The 17078-nt window shown below is 40.0% G+C and overlaps 1 protein-coding gene across 2 annotated transcripts in view; it reads left to right on the top strand.

Moving 5' to 3' along the window:
• HEATR1 (HEAT repeat containing 1) overlaps window positions 1-16610 on the top strand; it is a 36482-nt gene extending 19872 nt beyond the window's left edge. For both annotated transcript variants that reach the window (XM_010391516.4, XM_019281255.3), the window contains exons 25-45: window positions 33-139; window positions 1199-1342; window positions 2079-2197; window positions 2447-2568; window positions 4088-4216; window positions 5460-5690; window positions 6843-6969; window positions 7267-7433; window positions 8091-8137; window positions 8841-8964; window positions 9777-9917; window positions 10132-10421; window positions 11181-11331; window positions 11846-12004; window positions 12662-12796; window positions 13070-13174; window positions 13268-13436; window positions 14143-14297; window positions 14651-14809; window positions 15515-15623; window positions 16014-16610. In XM_010391516.4, the coding sequence (XP_010389818.2) occupies window positions 33-139; window positions 1199-1342; window positions 2079-2197; window positions 2447-2568; window positions 4088-4216; window positions 5460-5690; window positions 6843-6969; window positions 7267-7433; window positions 8091-8137; window positions 8841-8964; window positions 9777-9917; window positions 10132-10421; window positions 11181-11331; window positions 11846-12004; window positions 12662-12796; window positions 13070-13174; window positions 13268-13436; window positions 14143-14297; window positions 14651-14809; window positions 15515-15623; window positions 16014-16102 (2979 nt within the window). In that variant the 3' untranslated portion in view covers window positions 16103-16610. The remainder of the gene's footprint in view (window positions 1-32; window positions 140-1198; window positions 1343-2078; window positions 2198-2446; window positions 2569-4087; window positions 4217-5459; window positions 5691-6842; window positions 6970-7266; window positions 7434-8090; window positions 8138-8840; window positions 8965-9776; window positions 9918-10131; window positions 10422-11180; window positions 11332-11845; window positions 12005-12661; window positions 12797-13069; window positions 13175-13267; window positions 13437-14142; window positions 14298-14650; window positions 14810-15514; window positions 15624-16013) is intronic.
• The last annotated feature ends 468 nt before the right edge of the window (window positions 16611-17078 follow it).

Genomic DNA, 17078 nt, shown 5'->3' with positions numbered 1-17078 from the left:
CTGGTGCTTGCATTGTTACTATTCTGTTTCAGATTACAGTGTGTGCTGAGCAGATTGTCAGAGAACTGGAACTTCCTGAGAAAACCAAAAGTCTGGCCACTGTTCAACAAACTAGAAGGCAGAAAATGCAGCAACAGAGGTAAAATAACTAGAAACCCACAAGTATTATCCGTGCAGTTTGAAAACATCACTTGTCTTAAAACATCGCATCGTTTGTATTCAAAGCACAAGCAACTGTTTCTTCTTTTCCTCTGCACAGTAAAGATAACAGCAAGTTACTTCTAGCATGAGAAAACCAACTCATGTTGCTATTTGAGAACCGATGGAAGTATAGTCAGAATTTAAAAAAAAAAAATCTAGCATTTTTAATGGTGGCATTTGATTTTGTAGAATCTGGCTTGATGCAGTTGTCCAAGATCCATTTTTGTTAATAATAAGTTAGTTTTAAGTATAGATGTATGGACAAATTACATAAACTTGGCTGAAACCTACAGAGGTACATCAAAATATTTCTGTTAGTTGACTGAAAGACAGTATTTTGTTTCCATCAAGATGGTAATATAATCACTAATTTTTAGATCTTTGTCCTCTTTCTTCTCTCCATTCTCATAAGGAACTGTTTTGTTCACTGTATTTACTCTCTTTAAACATTCTTTCAGCCATATTGAAACAGGATATTGAGTTAATTTTCCTGGTTTGACCTAGAATAGCTTTTCTAGTTTTCCTTCACTTGACCGTTTTGAATAATCATCGCCTATTAGATTGATCCATCTGTAAACTGTACCTGTCACAGTTTACAAACACACAGGCTCACGCACACCCCCATTGCCTGCATAGTCAGTGTGTTAACCACTAGTAGTTCCAGAGAAGCAAGTTTCCTGGGTGGCAAGCAGATCATCATGTGGACAGTTACCTGGTAACAGATTTTTTTTTCCCCACTTCCAGAAGTGTTTCCAAGAAACACTTGTTTTTTCAAGTTTGGTCTGATTTTTTTGTTGTTGTTGTTGTTTGTTTAAAATGTGTTGCTGCTTCAGTCAAAAGCCCACACATTGCCACCTCTCCAGGGAGCAGCAGTAAAGGACATACATTACTATGTGAAAGAAAAACGGTCTTTTTTCACTTGAGGGGGTGTGTGCGTTTCCTGAAGCACTGTAGCATTTCCTTTGCAAATCCCTGATTGTTTGTCTTGTCTTTTTAGAAAGCCTCAAGATGCAGAATTGGCACCAGAAACAAGCCACTTCAGCTGGCAGAGGGTGATGCTTATTCTGGAGTTACTGCAGCATAAGAAGAAGCTTCGGCGCCCACAGGCGTTGGTACCTGCACTTTTCAACCTTCTGAGCAGGTAACTGCACCCACAGCAGAGCCCTGGAGCCTTCTCTTCTGCAGCCAGCACCCTGAAGCGTGGACATATGGGCTACTGTGTCTCTGCTTTGTTGCCATGTCTTGTAGCTTAGCTTGCCTCTTTCAACTGAACTTCTTTTAGGCAAATCAGAGGGGAGGAATAGGAAGTTATTATGATTCTTTTCCCTTTGAAACAAAAACGTTTTTACCTAATGCATAGCTTCTCTTGTGTGAAAACTTTATCGGGCAGAGGGCTTGGGATTGCCAACAAGGACAACACCTGTCCTCAAACTAGAATAATTGGCAGGACTCGTGTCTTCAGCAGAGCTATTATAATTCTCTAAGCTTTGAAATTCCTCCCAACACATTATGGAACAGTCTTAGTCCAGTGCAATCTAAGGAAACAATTGTTTTTCCTGCCAGCCCTATCTCCAAGCATTTAAGAAAGTTTACATGTAGATTGGGTGTTTGTCTTCCTTTCCATATGACTTGCTTGTATGTAGACTGACAAGTACAGTTCAGGTTAGACTTATGTTTTTGACAGTGCTTTGATAAATGCCTTTTATTAGACCAGTTGATGCATTTGAAAACACAAAGAGACACTTTTTTGGCAAAGACTTTTTGGAAGCTTCAATTTAGAATGTATGTGGAATTAAAATCACAGTTTCTTATTTGTATCTTAATATGCAGTTTGGTCACTTATTTTTCCATCTCTGTTTTTTTTCCTGAATGTATAGATGTCTGGAGCCCATGGCATCAGAAGAAGAAAATATGGAATATACAAAGCAGCTGATCCTCAGCTGCCTGCTGAACATTTGTCAGAAATTGTCATCAGATGGTAGCAAGGTCCCAGCAGGTAAAAATCACCAGACTCATTTCTTGGTAATTCTCTCACCAGGACAGCACAAAAACAATTGTATCTATCTTTTTTCTTCCTCAATCTACACTGTATTGTTGAGGAGAGAGAGATTCCTCTATAAGGGTGTACAGGTTTGCCTTCCTAATAATTTTTTGTAGATCCATTAGGTATGCTTTGCAAATTGAAACCTGCTTGAGTGTACTGTTTATTCCTACAGTGTTAATCAGTGAATATTTTTACCTGCAGATATCCTGGACAAAGAAAAATTCAACGTGGAACTGATAGTTCAGTGCATCAGGATTTCTAAAATGCCCCAGACACACCACCATGCTCTGCTGCTCCTTGGTGCTGTTGCTGGAATGTTTCCTGTAAGTAACACCTGGAATTTATGCTTCGGCTCTTCTCTTTGGTTTCCAAATATTGGGTAGGGTGAAGAACATACAGATCTGTTCTGTGGGGAAAAACTTCCTGAAAGGAGCAGAGGCAAAATGGGCAGGTTCCCTGCTCCTTTAGGGCTTTCTATTCCATTTTAGTTGAAAACAAACCTCTGTCTTGATGCTTTGGTCACCAGCCATTTATGGCTTGCAGTGGAGCACAGTAGAAATGGAAGCAGCTTTCTGACACCAGCCCTGCCTCACCCTCCCAATGCTCTCATGCTTGTCACAGCTCTCATGCCTTGTTTCTTCTTTCTCCTGCTTTTTTATATAAAGAGGGAAAGCACTTGGCCTGGTAGCACATGCATTCTTACACCTTTCTATCTTGTACAACACTGAAAAATGTGGTTGTAGTTGATGATAAAACTGGGTTGTTCTGATTTTAATTGGCCAAGAAACAGGCCTTTTCTTGTATGCATTGAAATTTGACTGTACACTAAGTAAGGTTCTTTTGCTTTGAAACTCTAAGCCAGCAAAATGTATCCAGGTGTATCAAACTCAGTTTGCATCTTTATATTCGCCTCAATATTTTCTCCACACATTTGGAAAGGTAGCATTCTTTCCAAAAGATAAAATGGTAATGTTTTTGGTAAATTTTTTGAGGATTTTGTGGTTAAATTGTATGGGGGTTTTTGCCTCTTATTTTACTGCCATCACCTGCTGTAGAACTAGGTGTTTATTTTACATTAATATTGGCTCTTACAAGATTTTCAAGGTCAGAATACAAGGAAACATTTTGTATCCATCTCATCTCATCTCATCTCATCTCATCTCATCTCATCTCATCTCATCTCATCTCATCTCATTTTTAGTATCTAATACTTCTTCCAGTCACTAAACTAAGTGAAAAATGTGCCCATAATTTATTGCTCTAAGTTCTGGCAAAATCTAGGAAATCAGCTTTTGAGCTAGGTGACACCTCTAATTCAGCCTTCTTAGAATTGGTTACTGTGATTACAGTCTAGGCCACCAAAAAGCCAAAAATTAAATTAAGCATGGTTGGTTTACACTGTATGATTGTGGATATTGCAGATGTTTTACAGATACAAAAAGGGTGGGTGGGAAAATCACTGGAATCCGTGGCACAATCACATTTGTGCTTCTGCAAGTCTCCTCATAGCTGGTCTTACTTGTTGTATTCACATGGCGCTGAGTGGAAGGTTACAAGGTGTCTCATCACACTAAACTCTCGATTTCCACTCTTCAATTACTTGCTTAGGTGTGCGTCTTGGTTTCTAAGTCATATTTAGAACTCTACCAATCACACAGTGAGTAACATTAAGGGACAACATACATTCAAAATTCATTTGGGGAGATTTTGAAAGATACTCAAGATTATCTTTCGCTTCTTTGGGCTTTTTAATAGGAATCTAGTGTCATTTGTGGGAATGAGAAATGCCTTAAGGTATAGTAGGCACAGCAGCATGAACTAATTGGATCTGTTCTTTTCCAGGATAAAGTTCTTCACAACATTATGCCCATTTTTACATTCATGGGAGCAAATGTCTTGCGTCTGGATGATACCTACACTTTCCAAGTAATTAACAAGACAGTGCAGATGGTTATTCCTGCTCTTATACAGGTAAATTTGTCTACTTAATGAAAGATTATTAATTAAGTGAATTATTTAGAATATTGGTGGTAGAATAAGTTGTCACCTACTCTAGGATTATTTTTGGATAGACATTAAATTATATGTAGCACAGTGTAATTCAGATGCCTCTGTCTCTGACCGACTGAGTTCATCAGGCTGCTGCTTCTTTGCAGTCTTTTGGTTTCCTGCATTTTATAAATGGTTTAGCCAAAATTATCACAACTGTACATTGAGAGGACCTGAAACATACTTCAAGTTTTTGTCATAAACCAGACAAGTTCAGTAGAGGAACCGTGGGAAGTGACCAGGTGGTTATTAGTCCTATCATATGTCATGGTCATAGGCGTAGTAGACATGGTCTGAAGGAAGTGGAGAGGTATAATATTTGACAGATGCTTTTATTCTTCCAGCTGGTGTTTGTGGGGCTTTTCTTGGTTTTGCCTGGACCTTTTAGATAAATGGCTATAAACCAAAACAAAAATAGATGCTTGTTTTTTAAAGCAACATTTTCTTCATTCAGATTTCACTTGCGCCTAAGAAATCTTAATTCTTGATCATTACTAGATTTAAACATGAAAAATGTTGTATAAATGTCATGTAAATATGAATTGGGGAAAAAAAGTTGTCTTCAATAATGGGCTGAGGATTCCCTGGACTATTTTTAATTATACGTGTACACATTTTTCATCCTCTTGCAGTTCTCTGTTATATAAAAAGAGAGACAACTTGATTTCTTAAGTTTTTTTATGGAAAGCCTTTCATAGCAGCCAACACGAGTTTCTGTGACAAATTATTTGTGGCACACGATTATTATGTGGGAAGAGCCTACTGTTATTTACTTGACACCATGTAGCCCATGTTTATTATTTTTCCTGAGCCCTTGAATCCAAGTCCCTAACTCAGGCAAAGTTTTCTGAAGGATGTGGCTTTGCTTTCTCTTGAAAATGTCCTCTTTGTTTCAGCTGATGCCAAGTAGCAGTTTGTCTCCTTTTTCTTTTTTTTTTCTTTCTTTTTCTTTCTTTTTCTTTTATTTTAAACGTCTTCCTTTAAAACTGACAAGGAGCTGTATGATTGAAAACTTCAGAACACTTGCATTACCCTTGAGATTATACATTTGGCAATGCCGTTATCTGGCACGTAATCCTTTCTCCTGTTTTCTGAGATTGCCAGAAAGACCTTGTACCCATCTGCAGTAACCTGTCTGAACTGCTGTACCCGTGTTTGTGCACAGGCTGAAGACAGTGACTTGTCAGAGTCCTCGGGAAGTGTGGAAGAGGTGGTGATCAAGATCATCCGTGTGTTTGTCGATGCCCTGCCCCACGTGCCCGAGCACCGGCGCCTGCCCATCCTGTCCCAGCTGATCACCACGGTGGGAGGAGACAAATTCCTCTGGGTTCTCCTGGTGCTGCTCTTTGAGCAGTATGTGACCAAAACTGTGACGGCGACATCAAGCACAGACAAGGTTAGCAGGCTGAGGGGGTCAGCTTTTTCCTTGACAGCCTGATCTCTCTCTTCTGTTCATGGTCTTGCCTTTAAGAAGGTTCTCAGTAAGCCCCAGATGATGCTGGAAAAGGTAGTGAGCTCTGGGTTTGTGCTACAGCAGAACCTGATGGTGATGTTGACTATGACTTGTATTGCACATTCAATAGTGTTAAGTCCTGGAGCCTGAACAATAAATCAGATCATATTGTACAGCAATCCGTGATCTGAAGAGCTGATAATCAAATTAGGTAGTGCTTCAGTATTAATGAAGTTGGGGTTTTTTCTTCAATTGTGTTTGTGAAACATGATACTGGTCTTTTCCTACAGACTAAGATGAAAAGCCTGTTATGTTTTTGTGTAGTCAGGCCCTGAGATCAGGTGAAAGCGTAATTTATGGGGAAAGCTGAAAGAATTGTTAAAGGAACATTGGTGAGAAGAAAGTCTTTGCTGCAGTAGTTTAAGCTCTCTCTACACCCTCTGGAGCTATGTTCTCTCCAAGAGCTTGCTGCTTTTACCACTAGTGTTAATCCTGGCAGTGTCCAGCTCAATATGGCATTTTCACAAGCTCACTGAGGAGTTTTTGAGTATTTTTATTATTATGATGATGCCATGATGATTTTTGCCTTTTCTTTTATACCCCTTTTATATACCTTTTTATAGCTTTTTGTATTAGTGTTTTTTAGCTCACATTCTTAGACTTATTTTGTTAAGCTAGGAGACTAAACATCTTAGAAGCCTCTTAGTTAGGGGTTAGTGTGCCCCAGACCCCAAAGTCCTCTCCAGAACACATTCTGTAAACTAAGATAGAACCATCCAGGGGAAGGCTCCTCGGGGAGGGAGGGCTCACTCAAGCCTCTCATTGGGGAATCTTTGATAGATATGGTAATTAGTAAGACCTGTACAGTTATACCCCGTTGATTGTGTGTGGGCATTGCAGTGGGCATTTCGGCCCATTCCACCTGGACGTGGTGCACCTAAGGATCCTTGAAACAAATGCTGAGGTAAAACCCCTTCTTCCCTTCTACTTGTGTTTGATTCTTGATTTTAAGACCAGGAAAAGGCATCAATTATTAGAAATACTCTTTCTTAATCCTTGAAATATTTCTTTTTTTTTTTTCTGAACTGTTAACAGGATGCTGTTCTGGAAGCAGACACTGAATTTTGGATTTCCATCTGCTGCGAATTTAATGTACGTTCACAGTTCCAGAGTGTGATGAAAATAATCCAGTACCTGACAGAGCTGCCAGAGAACAAAGAAGGTAACCACAAAACAGAGCCAGCAAATGCATGTAAACCTTCCTGTTATAAGAGGCAAGGGGTAATGGTTTTAAACTAAAAGAGGGTAGATTCAGACTGGATATAAGGGAGAAACTAAACTGTGGGAGTGGTGAAGCACTGGAACAGGTGTCCCAGAGAGGTGGTGGATGCCCCATCCCTGGCAGTGTTCAAGGCCAGGCTGGATGGGAGTTTGAACAACTGTAATTTTGTTTCTGTGATCAGAAGTGAAGTAACATTTTCTCTTGGATGCAAAGTTTTCTTGTCAACGTCTTCAACAGATGACCCTGGGACAAAAAAGCCAAGAACGTGTAAGACGAAGCCGAAAAATGAGGATGGGCAGCTCTTTAATGTGGAGTCTCACTCCGACAAACAACTCCGGCACTTCAAATTCTTGTCCGTCTCCTTCATGTCACAACTTCTGTCCTCTCAGAGTTTTGTGAAAAAGGTAATAATGGCAGATTGCTTCTAAACTGGTCACAGTAAGTGACTGTGCCATACAGTAACAGATGAGGTGTAATTTACCTTTTAGTATGACTTCATTTTTCAAAGGGGCGGCACTGTCCGGTGTATCTTGCTGACACCTTGTGATGGTTTTAGCAGTTTAGAAACGCAGTTTTGTATTGACACAGTTTTGAAACCTCTCAATAATGTTATTTATTTTTTAATAATGCTTTTCCAGACAGACTCCACTTACGTGACTGATGAATAGGTAACCAAGTGAAATTCTGGTCCCAGTGTATTCCCACTGGCTTCATGGAGGTTGGGATTTCACTCACAGCCTGTGTAACTCCAAGTTCAGTGTGGGATTCATGCTGTAAACTGAAAAGACAAAATCTTACAAATTTCAGGCTCTGGCTCTAGCTGGTAGTCCCAGTTTTTCAGCTGAATCATCCACCAGCACGGAATGTATTTGCTAATGTGACTGCATTGCCCAGGGTTCTCCGATTTCCTTCTAGAATGATGGCTTAAGTACAAATGTAGGGACTCATAATTACCACGTTAGTGGACGTTTGATTCAAAACAAACAAATTTGTGTATTCTGGCATTTCAGTTTAATGAGGGGAGGTAAGTTTCATATTTTCATTCTTGCTTTTTAAACCAGATAGTTGAATATGAAGAAACAGAAGAGCTGCAGGAGATGGAACAGAGGTATGCTTTAAATCTGCCCTATTCCTATTTTTAGCTTTTACTGCAGCCCAGGAATACCTTTAAGTGTAGTGCCATTAGAATATCTTTTACACTAATGATACTTTTTTAATGTCCTCTGCAACAAGCAGTATTTATTATGTGCAAGTTACTTGTGTTTGGTTTTGGTTTGGTTTGGTTTGGTTTTTTCTTTTAATAGAATGTAGAGCTTTTTATTTCTGAAAGATTGCTCTACCTAATATACACTCTTCTTCTGTATTTTTGAAAGAGGTTATTTACGTTATTTACGTGCTTGGCCATAACTGTCATGCTATTCATGTCTGAATCACTGAAAGAATTCCACATTTTAGCAAAATATATTGCTTAATTAGTAGGAAAAAAAGAACTAACCATTGTTCACAGGTGCCTCTGTATTGGTGTAAGTACCAGTAATCAAAGATAACAGTTATAGCCATTGTGCTGTAAAAGCCAGTGATACAAAATTGAGGGTTTCTTTTGCAGAGGCCTAACTTGTATGTTTGTTCCAAGAGAAAAAGGGTGTAAGATTTATTTTAAATGCTGTGTTCCACGAATGCTCACTTTAAAATTTTTCTGATTCATTTTCTTGTATTTTTGTTGTCTTGTGAAATTTTATGCTTTCTCGTAATAAAAATGGACTTCTTTAGTCTCCCTGTTGCTTACTAAAAGTTACTTCCTTTTTCCCTAGGCTGTTAGAAGAAGTTCTTCACTATATAAACACTGTGGCATCTTCTGTGGAAGGAAATGTGGACAAGCCAACGGCCAAATTTTGGAGGGTTCTGCTTAGCAAATGCTATGATATGCTGGATAAAGTATGTCTCACTAGCCCCATGTTAGCACTGAAACATTGCTGCTTTTGCTCGTTAATATGGTTATAAACTTTGTAGGATTTCTTGTTGCATTAGTACTGTATTTCATTGGATGGTCTGCTGCCTGGTGCATCAATGTTTAAACTCAGCTAACAGCTACACTAACAGCTAACTACAGCTAACAGCTTCTTAGAACAAGCAGAACAAAAATCACCAATGCTTGTTTCCTTTAGTTTAGTATTCTGCTGGCTGTAAACAGTCATTTCACTATGTCTGGTCGAGAAGAATGGCTCTTGGCAGTATTTTTCACTGTTAACTCATAAAATGACTTAACTAATGCTGTTGCATATTTCTACATGAAGTTAAATCTTTACACTTTTCACCTCACTATTTTTTCTGATCAGAAGTATATTTGTAGAATTTGAGTGGCTGTCTTTTTGCATAAGTCAGAACATACATACATCTTTTTACAGCTTGGAATTTGTTTTTTTCACCAGTAAAGCATATTCCAGTTTTCATGATGTACCTGCAGAGGGCATTGGCAGAATTATTTTGGGTAAAGAGGGATAGCTCACCAGAGCAGACAAAAGGACTTGCTGAGGAAATGTCAGAGCTAGTGGATAATGGCTGGTTAGCAGCCAGTGAACACAGACTAGCTGGAACCTGTTTTGATTTTTTGCTTGCCTCAGATACAGCATTGCTGGCTTGTCCTCTCTCCTCTGATCCTGAAACCCATAAGGGAAGTTGAAGAGTGTCGTATCAGGAGGCTGCCATGTCACAGTGCATGCAAAAGGATTTATGGTATTGTTTTGTAGGTCAATGCCTTACTACCAACAGAAACCTTCATCCCTGTAATTGGGGGACTGATGATGAATCAGCTGCCATCGGTGAGACGCAAGGCCATGGACCTTCTGAACAACAAGGTGCAGCAGCGCACCAAGTGGCAGAAGAGCCAGGTGAGACAAAGGGGTTAAACCCAGTTCCTTTAGCAGAAGTACCCAGAGAGAGACTGATGTGCAAGTGCTTGACCCAGTGTAAAGGTGCCCAGTACCAGTGCCAAGCCTGGCAAGGACTCCTGAGCAGTGACACGTAGGCTACCTGCCCTGAGTTGCCCTTGCAGGCCCTGAGTTTGTAACTACGTCTGATGTGGGTGTTTTCTTGTCCTCTCAGATCCTGCAGCTCTTAGAGCTGGTTCCTGAGCTCATTGCCATTGTCAAGTGTAGAAGAAAGGAGGAAGAGGAGGAGCAAGCCATCAACAGGCAGACTGCTTTGTTCAGCCTCAAGCTGCTCTGCAAAGGTTTTGGCACAGAAAATCCGGCGCCATTTGTGCCTGTTCTGAAAACTGCCATTGATCTCATTTCTTCAGAGAAGGAGGAAAAAAATGTGATGGGAAGTGCTTTGCTCTGTATAGCTGAGGTCACCTGTACCCTGAAAGCCCAAGCCATACCTCAGCTTCCAAGGTACTGTTGGGTTCTTTTAAACAGAACCAACTGCAGCAGGAGTTAGTTATACTAAAATGCATTAGTGAAGGAATGCTGATGAAAGCCAAATGGCAGTCTGCCCCCTCGTGTGTTTTGTGTAGACAAGATTTAAAGTATTTCTAGTGCTTGAAGGTGCTTTGTCATCATAGAACTGAGAAACTAGTGGGGAAAATGGCAAGACTTTTATAATGCACAGTAGAGTTCCTTATGGAATCTGCTGCTGTCACTAGAGAGGCAACCTTTATGGCTTTAGAAAAATCAGACCATAGTCTGTGTTTTTTCTGTAGAACAGATTGCATTTAAAAACATGAGAACAAGTACACTTGAAAACCCTTCAAGCTGCATTATTTTATTCTCCCTATTCAAGAAGAATCCAAGCATTTAACTTGTTGCTTGTAAGACTATTTTATCTCTTTACAAATATAAGTCTCTTATTGTCGTTAAATCTTTAAACTAAAGACAGGGTTTTGAGTAACCTGATAGAGTGAAAGGTGTTGATCTAGATGATCTTTAAAGATTTCTTCTGACCAAACCATTTTGTGATTCTAAATCTAATATCCTTCATTAGCTCGAAAATACGGCAGTGAGCCCAGAATACTGAGTTGTCTCAAATATGCATGTAAAAACTCATGTGAAAATTGTCCCTGCAGGCTTAACAGATGTATTTATTTGATTGGAAATGTACCTCCAAATGGTCAGTTATTTCACCTTTCTCTGTTTGTGTTTGGTTATTCACAGGCTGATGCCAGCACTCTTGAAGACTTTAAAAAGTAAGAAGGAGCTGGTCTCAAATGAGATTTACCTGCTGAGTGCTGTCACTGCTCTGCTAAAGGTTGCAGAAACACTACCACACTTCCTTAGTCCTTACCTTTTGGAGTGCTTGTTGCAGGTGAGCTGTGTGACTCCCCCAGGTGTGTAAAGGGGGGAGGGGATGTGCCCAGATCCCAGCAGAAGCTGTAGAGATTACTTCTTTCTCTGAAACTGAAGTAGGAGTGTGTGCCAACTATGTGAAAGTTCGTAACATACGACTCTTGTACTCAGTTTCTTGTGCAGGTAACTCAGATACAGAACCTAAGAGCATCTCCTTCTCCTCCCTCACATAGGTTGTATTTTGCCTCTTTGGAAAGGGAGATGTGTCCTTAAAGATCATTCTGTAATATCCACAGTCTCCTCAAATGTGTATCTAACACTCTTGTTAGAGTCATTCTGGCCCTCTGCTGTTGGCATGGGCGTTTTTTCAGTGTCTTCTGAAGAGAGTGAAGCTTTGTACAGACAGCTTAATCTAAGGTGCTTCAAGTGGTGCAAACAGCAAAATTCCTGTCTGACATTTGCAGCAGACAGCTACTGTAGAATAAGTTCTTTAGTTGCTAAGTAGGCCTAACTCTTGTTGGAATTCCTCATAGGTTGTTCGCTTGGAAAAGATTGTGGCCGAGTTTGGTCCTTCTTCCCAGATAAGCGTACGTGTAGCATCACTAAAAACCATCCTAGCAACAAGGCTGGCTCCCCGAATACTCCTGCCTGCAGTTACCAAGTGTTACAGTGAGGTGGTGCATACCCGCAAGGTAAGGGGTTTTTTCATCCTTTAGCACTGAGATAAAATAAAGAAGGACAAGAAAAAAAAAGAAACAAGCAGTGAAAAATTTGGTTCAGCCTTGGCCACCACCAGCCTGCTCACTGTGGCAGCAGAATGAGAAACAAAGAAAGTCTTACAAGCACTGTTCAGCAACAGCTAAAACACCGCTGTGTAATCAGAGTTGTTTTGGTCACAGATCAAATACACAGCACCATGTGAGCTGCTATGAAGGAAATTAACTCCATCCCAGCCAAACCTACCATAGTCTCTATATTATAATCTCTGGGGTTTTTTGTACTGCTGTGGTGATTCGGGAAAGGTAGATCTGGGAGAGATCCAGCACTTCAATGTCCTTTGCATCTTAGATGATGAATGCTTGGGAGATCATCCCATTCATAAGGGACTTCATTTATGTGCTAGGAACATGTCAGAATTCTCTCCAGTATGGCAGAGGGTAGACAAAATACTTTTCAGGAATTCTACTAACTTAAGCTCCCAAAAGTACAGGGAAGAAGCTTATTTATTTTATCAACAGTATTTTAATGAGCAAACGCATGAAGTGCATAAATCCAATTTCCTAGTTACGTTTCTCCGTTACTGTCAATATCACAGTTGCCTTTGCATTGTTTTGCTTTTGTTTTGGTAGAACTGCCTGGGTCCCCTTATGAATATTTTGAAGGAGCACATTGCTGGTATGGAGAAGGAGCACTTGATCTCCCATCAGCCTGAACTGACAGCATTTTTCATGAAAGTCCTGGACTTCCGAACAGAGCATGCCGAGGTAGCTTGATTGGGAGGATGAGCAGCAGCTGCACCTCTCTACGTGCTAATTCTCTCACTTGTTTAAAAAAAGAGTAGTAGATTGTATATGTGCTGTTACGGATTGTATGTGTGCTCTGAAATTCTGGGTATGAAACACTCTGTTCCGAATTGTTCTTACAGTAGAAAACATGATAGTTAAGTATTTAATCTGAAATAGACAAAATTAAAATGTGCTTTGAAAGCTCAAATTCTTACATTTCAAACACAGAATTATGTTTTCTGATTTTTCTAGGATGATTTAGAGGAAGTTGGTAAGATAGAGGCTTATATTATTGACTGTCTAATCAGTATGGTTATGAAACTTTCCGAGGCTTCTTTCAGGCCCCTCTTCTTCAAGGTAAGAAGTCTAAATGTGATTCATCTGCATCAGCATGTTTGTGCTTTCCAGTGCACAGACACAGGGAACAGCTAATCTGCCTTTCACTTTCAGCTCTTTGATTGGTCCAAAACAGAGGCTACCCTAAAAGACAGGCTGCTGACATTCCACCGAATAGCAGACTGCATTGCAGACAAGCTCAAGGGTCTCTTCACCCTCTTTGCTGGTCATTTAGTGAAGCCATTTGCTGAGACATTGAACCAGGTCAACATTTCTAAAACTGGTAAGTTGTCAGTTACTGGCTACAGAGCAGCTTAGTCTTGATTGCTGAGAAGTTAATTCTAATTGCTGAAATTTTAGTCTTACAGGATTTATTTCACAGCACACACAATTCTTTACTCTTTCTTCTTTCTCTGGTAAATGAGAAATCTTCCTCTGATGGAACCAAAGGACATTTTTTATCCTTGGGCACTATGCTTTCAAAGTTGAGACCACATGAAAATTTTCAGTGTCAGTCCCAGGGAGTTTCCTGAGTATGAAATTGTGTAGAAAGAGGGAGACTTGTTTCTCTTTTTGCTTTTTTCTTTTTCATTCACTGACTTCTCTTACACGCTACCTGGTGTATTCAGAGTCCTCTGCTTTCTGGGCAAAAACAGGTGTTACTGTTTTCTATGGGAAACTATTTGCCCATCCCAGTTGTAGTGACCTGAAAAAACTCTCCATATCCACAGGTATGGCCAAGCACTTTTCCTGTAGCCTGTGGCTGTTCTCTTTTATTTCCATCAGTAGCGGACCTGCTGGGGCAGTAGCTTAAAGCCAGATACCCTGTCACATCCATTCTGTTGTTCTGAGTGATGAGTACATAATTGCTATGTAATCCATCCCTTAGCTACATTCACAGACTACCAATGTTTCTGTCCTGCAGGGGGAACTTTTGTGTTTTCATTCTGTTGATGATTTTTTTATTCTTCTCCTTGGCTGGTGTGTAGATGAAGCTTTCTTTGACTCTGACAATAACACAGAAAAGAGCTGTCTACTGTTGCAGTTCACCATGGACTGTCTGCACAAGCTCTTCCTGTTTGACACCCAGAAGTTCCTGAGTAAAGAAAGAGCAGAAACCTTGATGCAGCCTCTGGTCGATCAGGTATTGACAAACCCCTAAAAACAATTCATAGCTGGCTTTTTTTTCCCTTTGATAGTTAAAAAAAAGAGATCAGGTGTCAGTCCTCCCCCTTAACAAAAAGGGAGGGATTAGGTCATTGTCTTTGAGCTACAGACAATATTGACTGTTTTGCCTAAGACTCTGGATTGCTGATTAATTTTTTATCCTTTTCTAAACGTCTTTGTTCTGTAAGGTCCATGCATGCTGTTGAGCTCTTGCAGACCAGTGCACTCCCACTGATGACCTTTGACTCTAATTCTTGAGTACCTGAAAGCCAAAGCTAGAAGTGTTTTTGGCTGGGTTTATCTGAGTCTGGATCTGTTTTACTTCCACAGCTAGAAAATGTGCTTGGAGGAGATGAGAAGTTCCAGGAAAGAGTGACAGCACACCTGATACCCTGCATAGCTCAGTTTTCAGTGGCAACGGCAGACGATTCTCTTTGGAAACCTCTGAACTACCAGATCCTGCTGAAGACAAGGCACAATTCTCCTAAGGTTGGGAGCTATCAGAATTTGAACTGGTTTTCTTTGTTATGCTAGAAAATGGGAACAGTGGCCCCAAAATCAGAAGTGAGTTAACCAAGTCACTGCTGAAATACTAGACTAAATTAAAATACTGGTGCTGTACCACAATACTCCCAAGTTGTAGAGATGGGTGCAACATGCTCTTCTGCTCTCACTGTAAGCAATATCACTGTCAATATTCCACATGCCTTTTATACTGTGTGGTTTGGGTTTTTTTGAAGATTGAGTATCTGTTGGAATAAAGAGAGAATTATTTGTCTATGAAGACAGGGGCACTTTAGAGGGGTACCTGGAAGACAGTTACCAGCTTTCAGACCTGTTTATTATATAGACTTTTGTCAAGACTCTTCTATTGACAGGTTATAGACATTAAGGGAGTGTACTTGGTTTTTCATAGTGCTGAGCTAAGCCCTGATACAGTGGGAGTGGCATTGTGACAGGAAGTTAAAGTCCATTATATCAAGTAACTTGCAGCAACATTACCTGCTTCTTCCAACCTGTTTTTTTATTTGCCATTATGTTAACCCAGATCTTAATATTTAAATTAGCATAAAACTAGTTCCCTTCAGTAATGGAAGATTTTAACCTTATAATGAATGGAAAGAAGGCAGGGGTGGGGGAGAACAGGGAACCATATTGTAACGTTTGTTTCCATACATAATTGTTTTGGTTTAGGTCCGGTTTGCTGCCCTGCTTGCTTTGATAGAAGTTGCACAAAAACTGAAGGAGAACTACCTGGTCCTGCTACCAGAATCTATTCCTTTCTTAGCTGAGCTTATGGAAGGTAATGTTCTAAACTGGAATTAGTGAAGGGTCACTTACTTCAAAGATTCAGACAGGCTCATTGTTATAACTGTTGTAAATCTTACAAATTGGTATATGGTAGCTTATACTGTGAAAAATGCAAACTGAAATGGATTATATCAAACACACTCATGAAGTTCAGTTAAATTACAGTAATTTCTTCAGTGTTGTAGCCTGTACACATCTCCCCATTTGCAAATTTTAGATCAGTGTCACAGTAGCTTACCTAGTTCAGTGACAAAGTATTTCTGAATAATAATTTCATACATGGTGTTTGAGGATGGTTCTAGCCTTAATGAGTGATGAAGCCTTCTTAGGGTAGCCTTGTAATCACTGCTCTACTTAATTCCTGCTTAATTTCTTTTTCTAGATGAATGTGAAGAAGTTGAACAGCAGTGTCAGAAGACAATTCAACAACTGGAAGTCATTTTGGGAGAACCACTCCAAAGCTACTTCTAAGTTGTTTTCAAATTTTGTCTGAATTGTGTAAGCTTTACACATTCAGGTGTTACAGGCAAACTGTCATAACTGTTTTTATCAGAGACAAGATTTTAACTTTTTAGTAAAATATTTTAAGAATCTGGCTTTATCATTTCTGGATGGACTGGGTACTTTTCTTATGACTTTTCCTTAATTGCTCTTAACAGTGGGAAACTGGAGCAGGCTATAAAGAAATCCTGAGTGACAACATGTGAGACTCACTGAATTCCACTGTGCTTGGGGTATACAGTTACTGTGGAGGGGCTGTCGTGCTCCAAGCATGGTACTCACTGGACCAATGCACTGCAATCCTGAGAATCTGGGTTTTTCCTGTCATCTATAGGGAAGTAAAAAGTATACCCACATAAGATACTGAAAAAGAAGTTCCAAGAAACTATGATTCATGTAGGAACTAAATCTGTTTTACAGTCTTTAAAGACTGCTACTGATTAGCTGAAGTTCAAGAATAAATTGCTTGCTATGATAATGAATTTGCCCAAAAACTTACTACTTGTTTTGCACCACGAGGTGCTGGTTCATTCCACTGGTACTAAGAAAAGCAGACTCTGTAAAATAGGGTTTAAAATGCAACTGGGTAGAACTGACACTATACAGTGTCTTACATCCCATTGGGTGCTGGGAAGAAGCCTCTGTCGAGGGTGCATCATGCCATGTAGATCCCATATGTGGAAAGATTACCACATCAAGCTCTTACAGGATTTTCTTAAAACTGTTAATTGTGTCTGCTGTCAAACAAAAAGGACATTCCCATGAGGATGTCTGCTGAACTCTTAGATAAAGGCAAGGACACACAAGTGGCATTAGTGCCATGAGGAGCTGCCTACCAGCTCCTCTGTTCCAGTGAGTTTATCCTGCAGCCAAGGGGTACATACAGCACAGCACTGCATGTCTTGAAGGCCACCCCAGCACGGCCACGGCCCAGCCCCAGTGCCTG

This window comes from Corvus cornix, chromosome 3 (assembly GCF_000738735.6).
Source record: "Corvus cornix cornix isolate S_Up_H32 chromosome 3, ASM73873v5, whole genome shotgun sequence".
In the NCBI taxonomy this organism is placed as follows: Eukaryota; Metazoa; Chordata; class Aves; order Passeriformes; family Corvidae; genus Corvus; species Corvus cornix.
The sequence above is the reverse complement of the archived record's forward strand: the minus strand, read 5'-3'. Positions and strand labels throughout refer to the sequence as shown.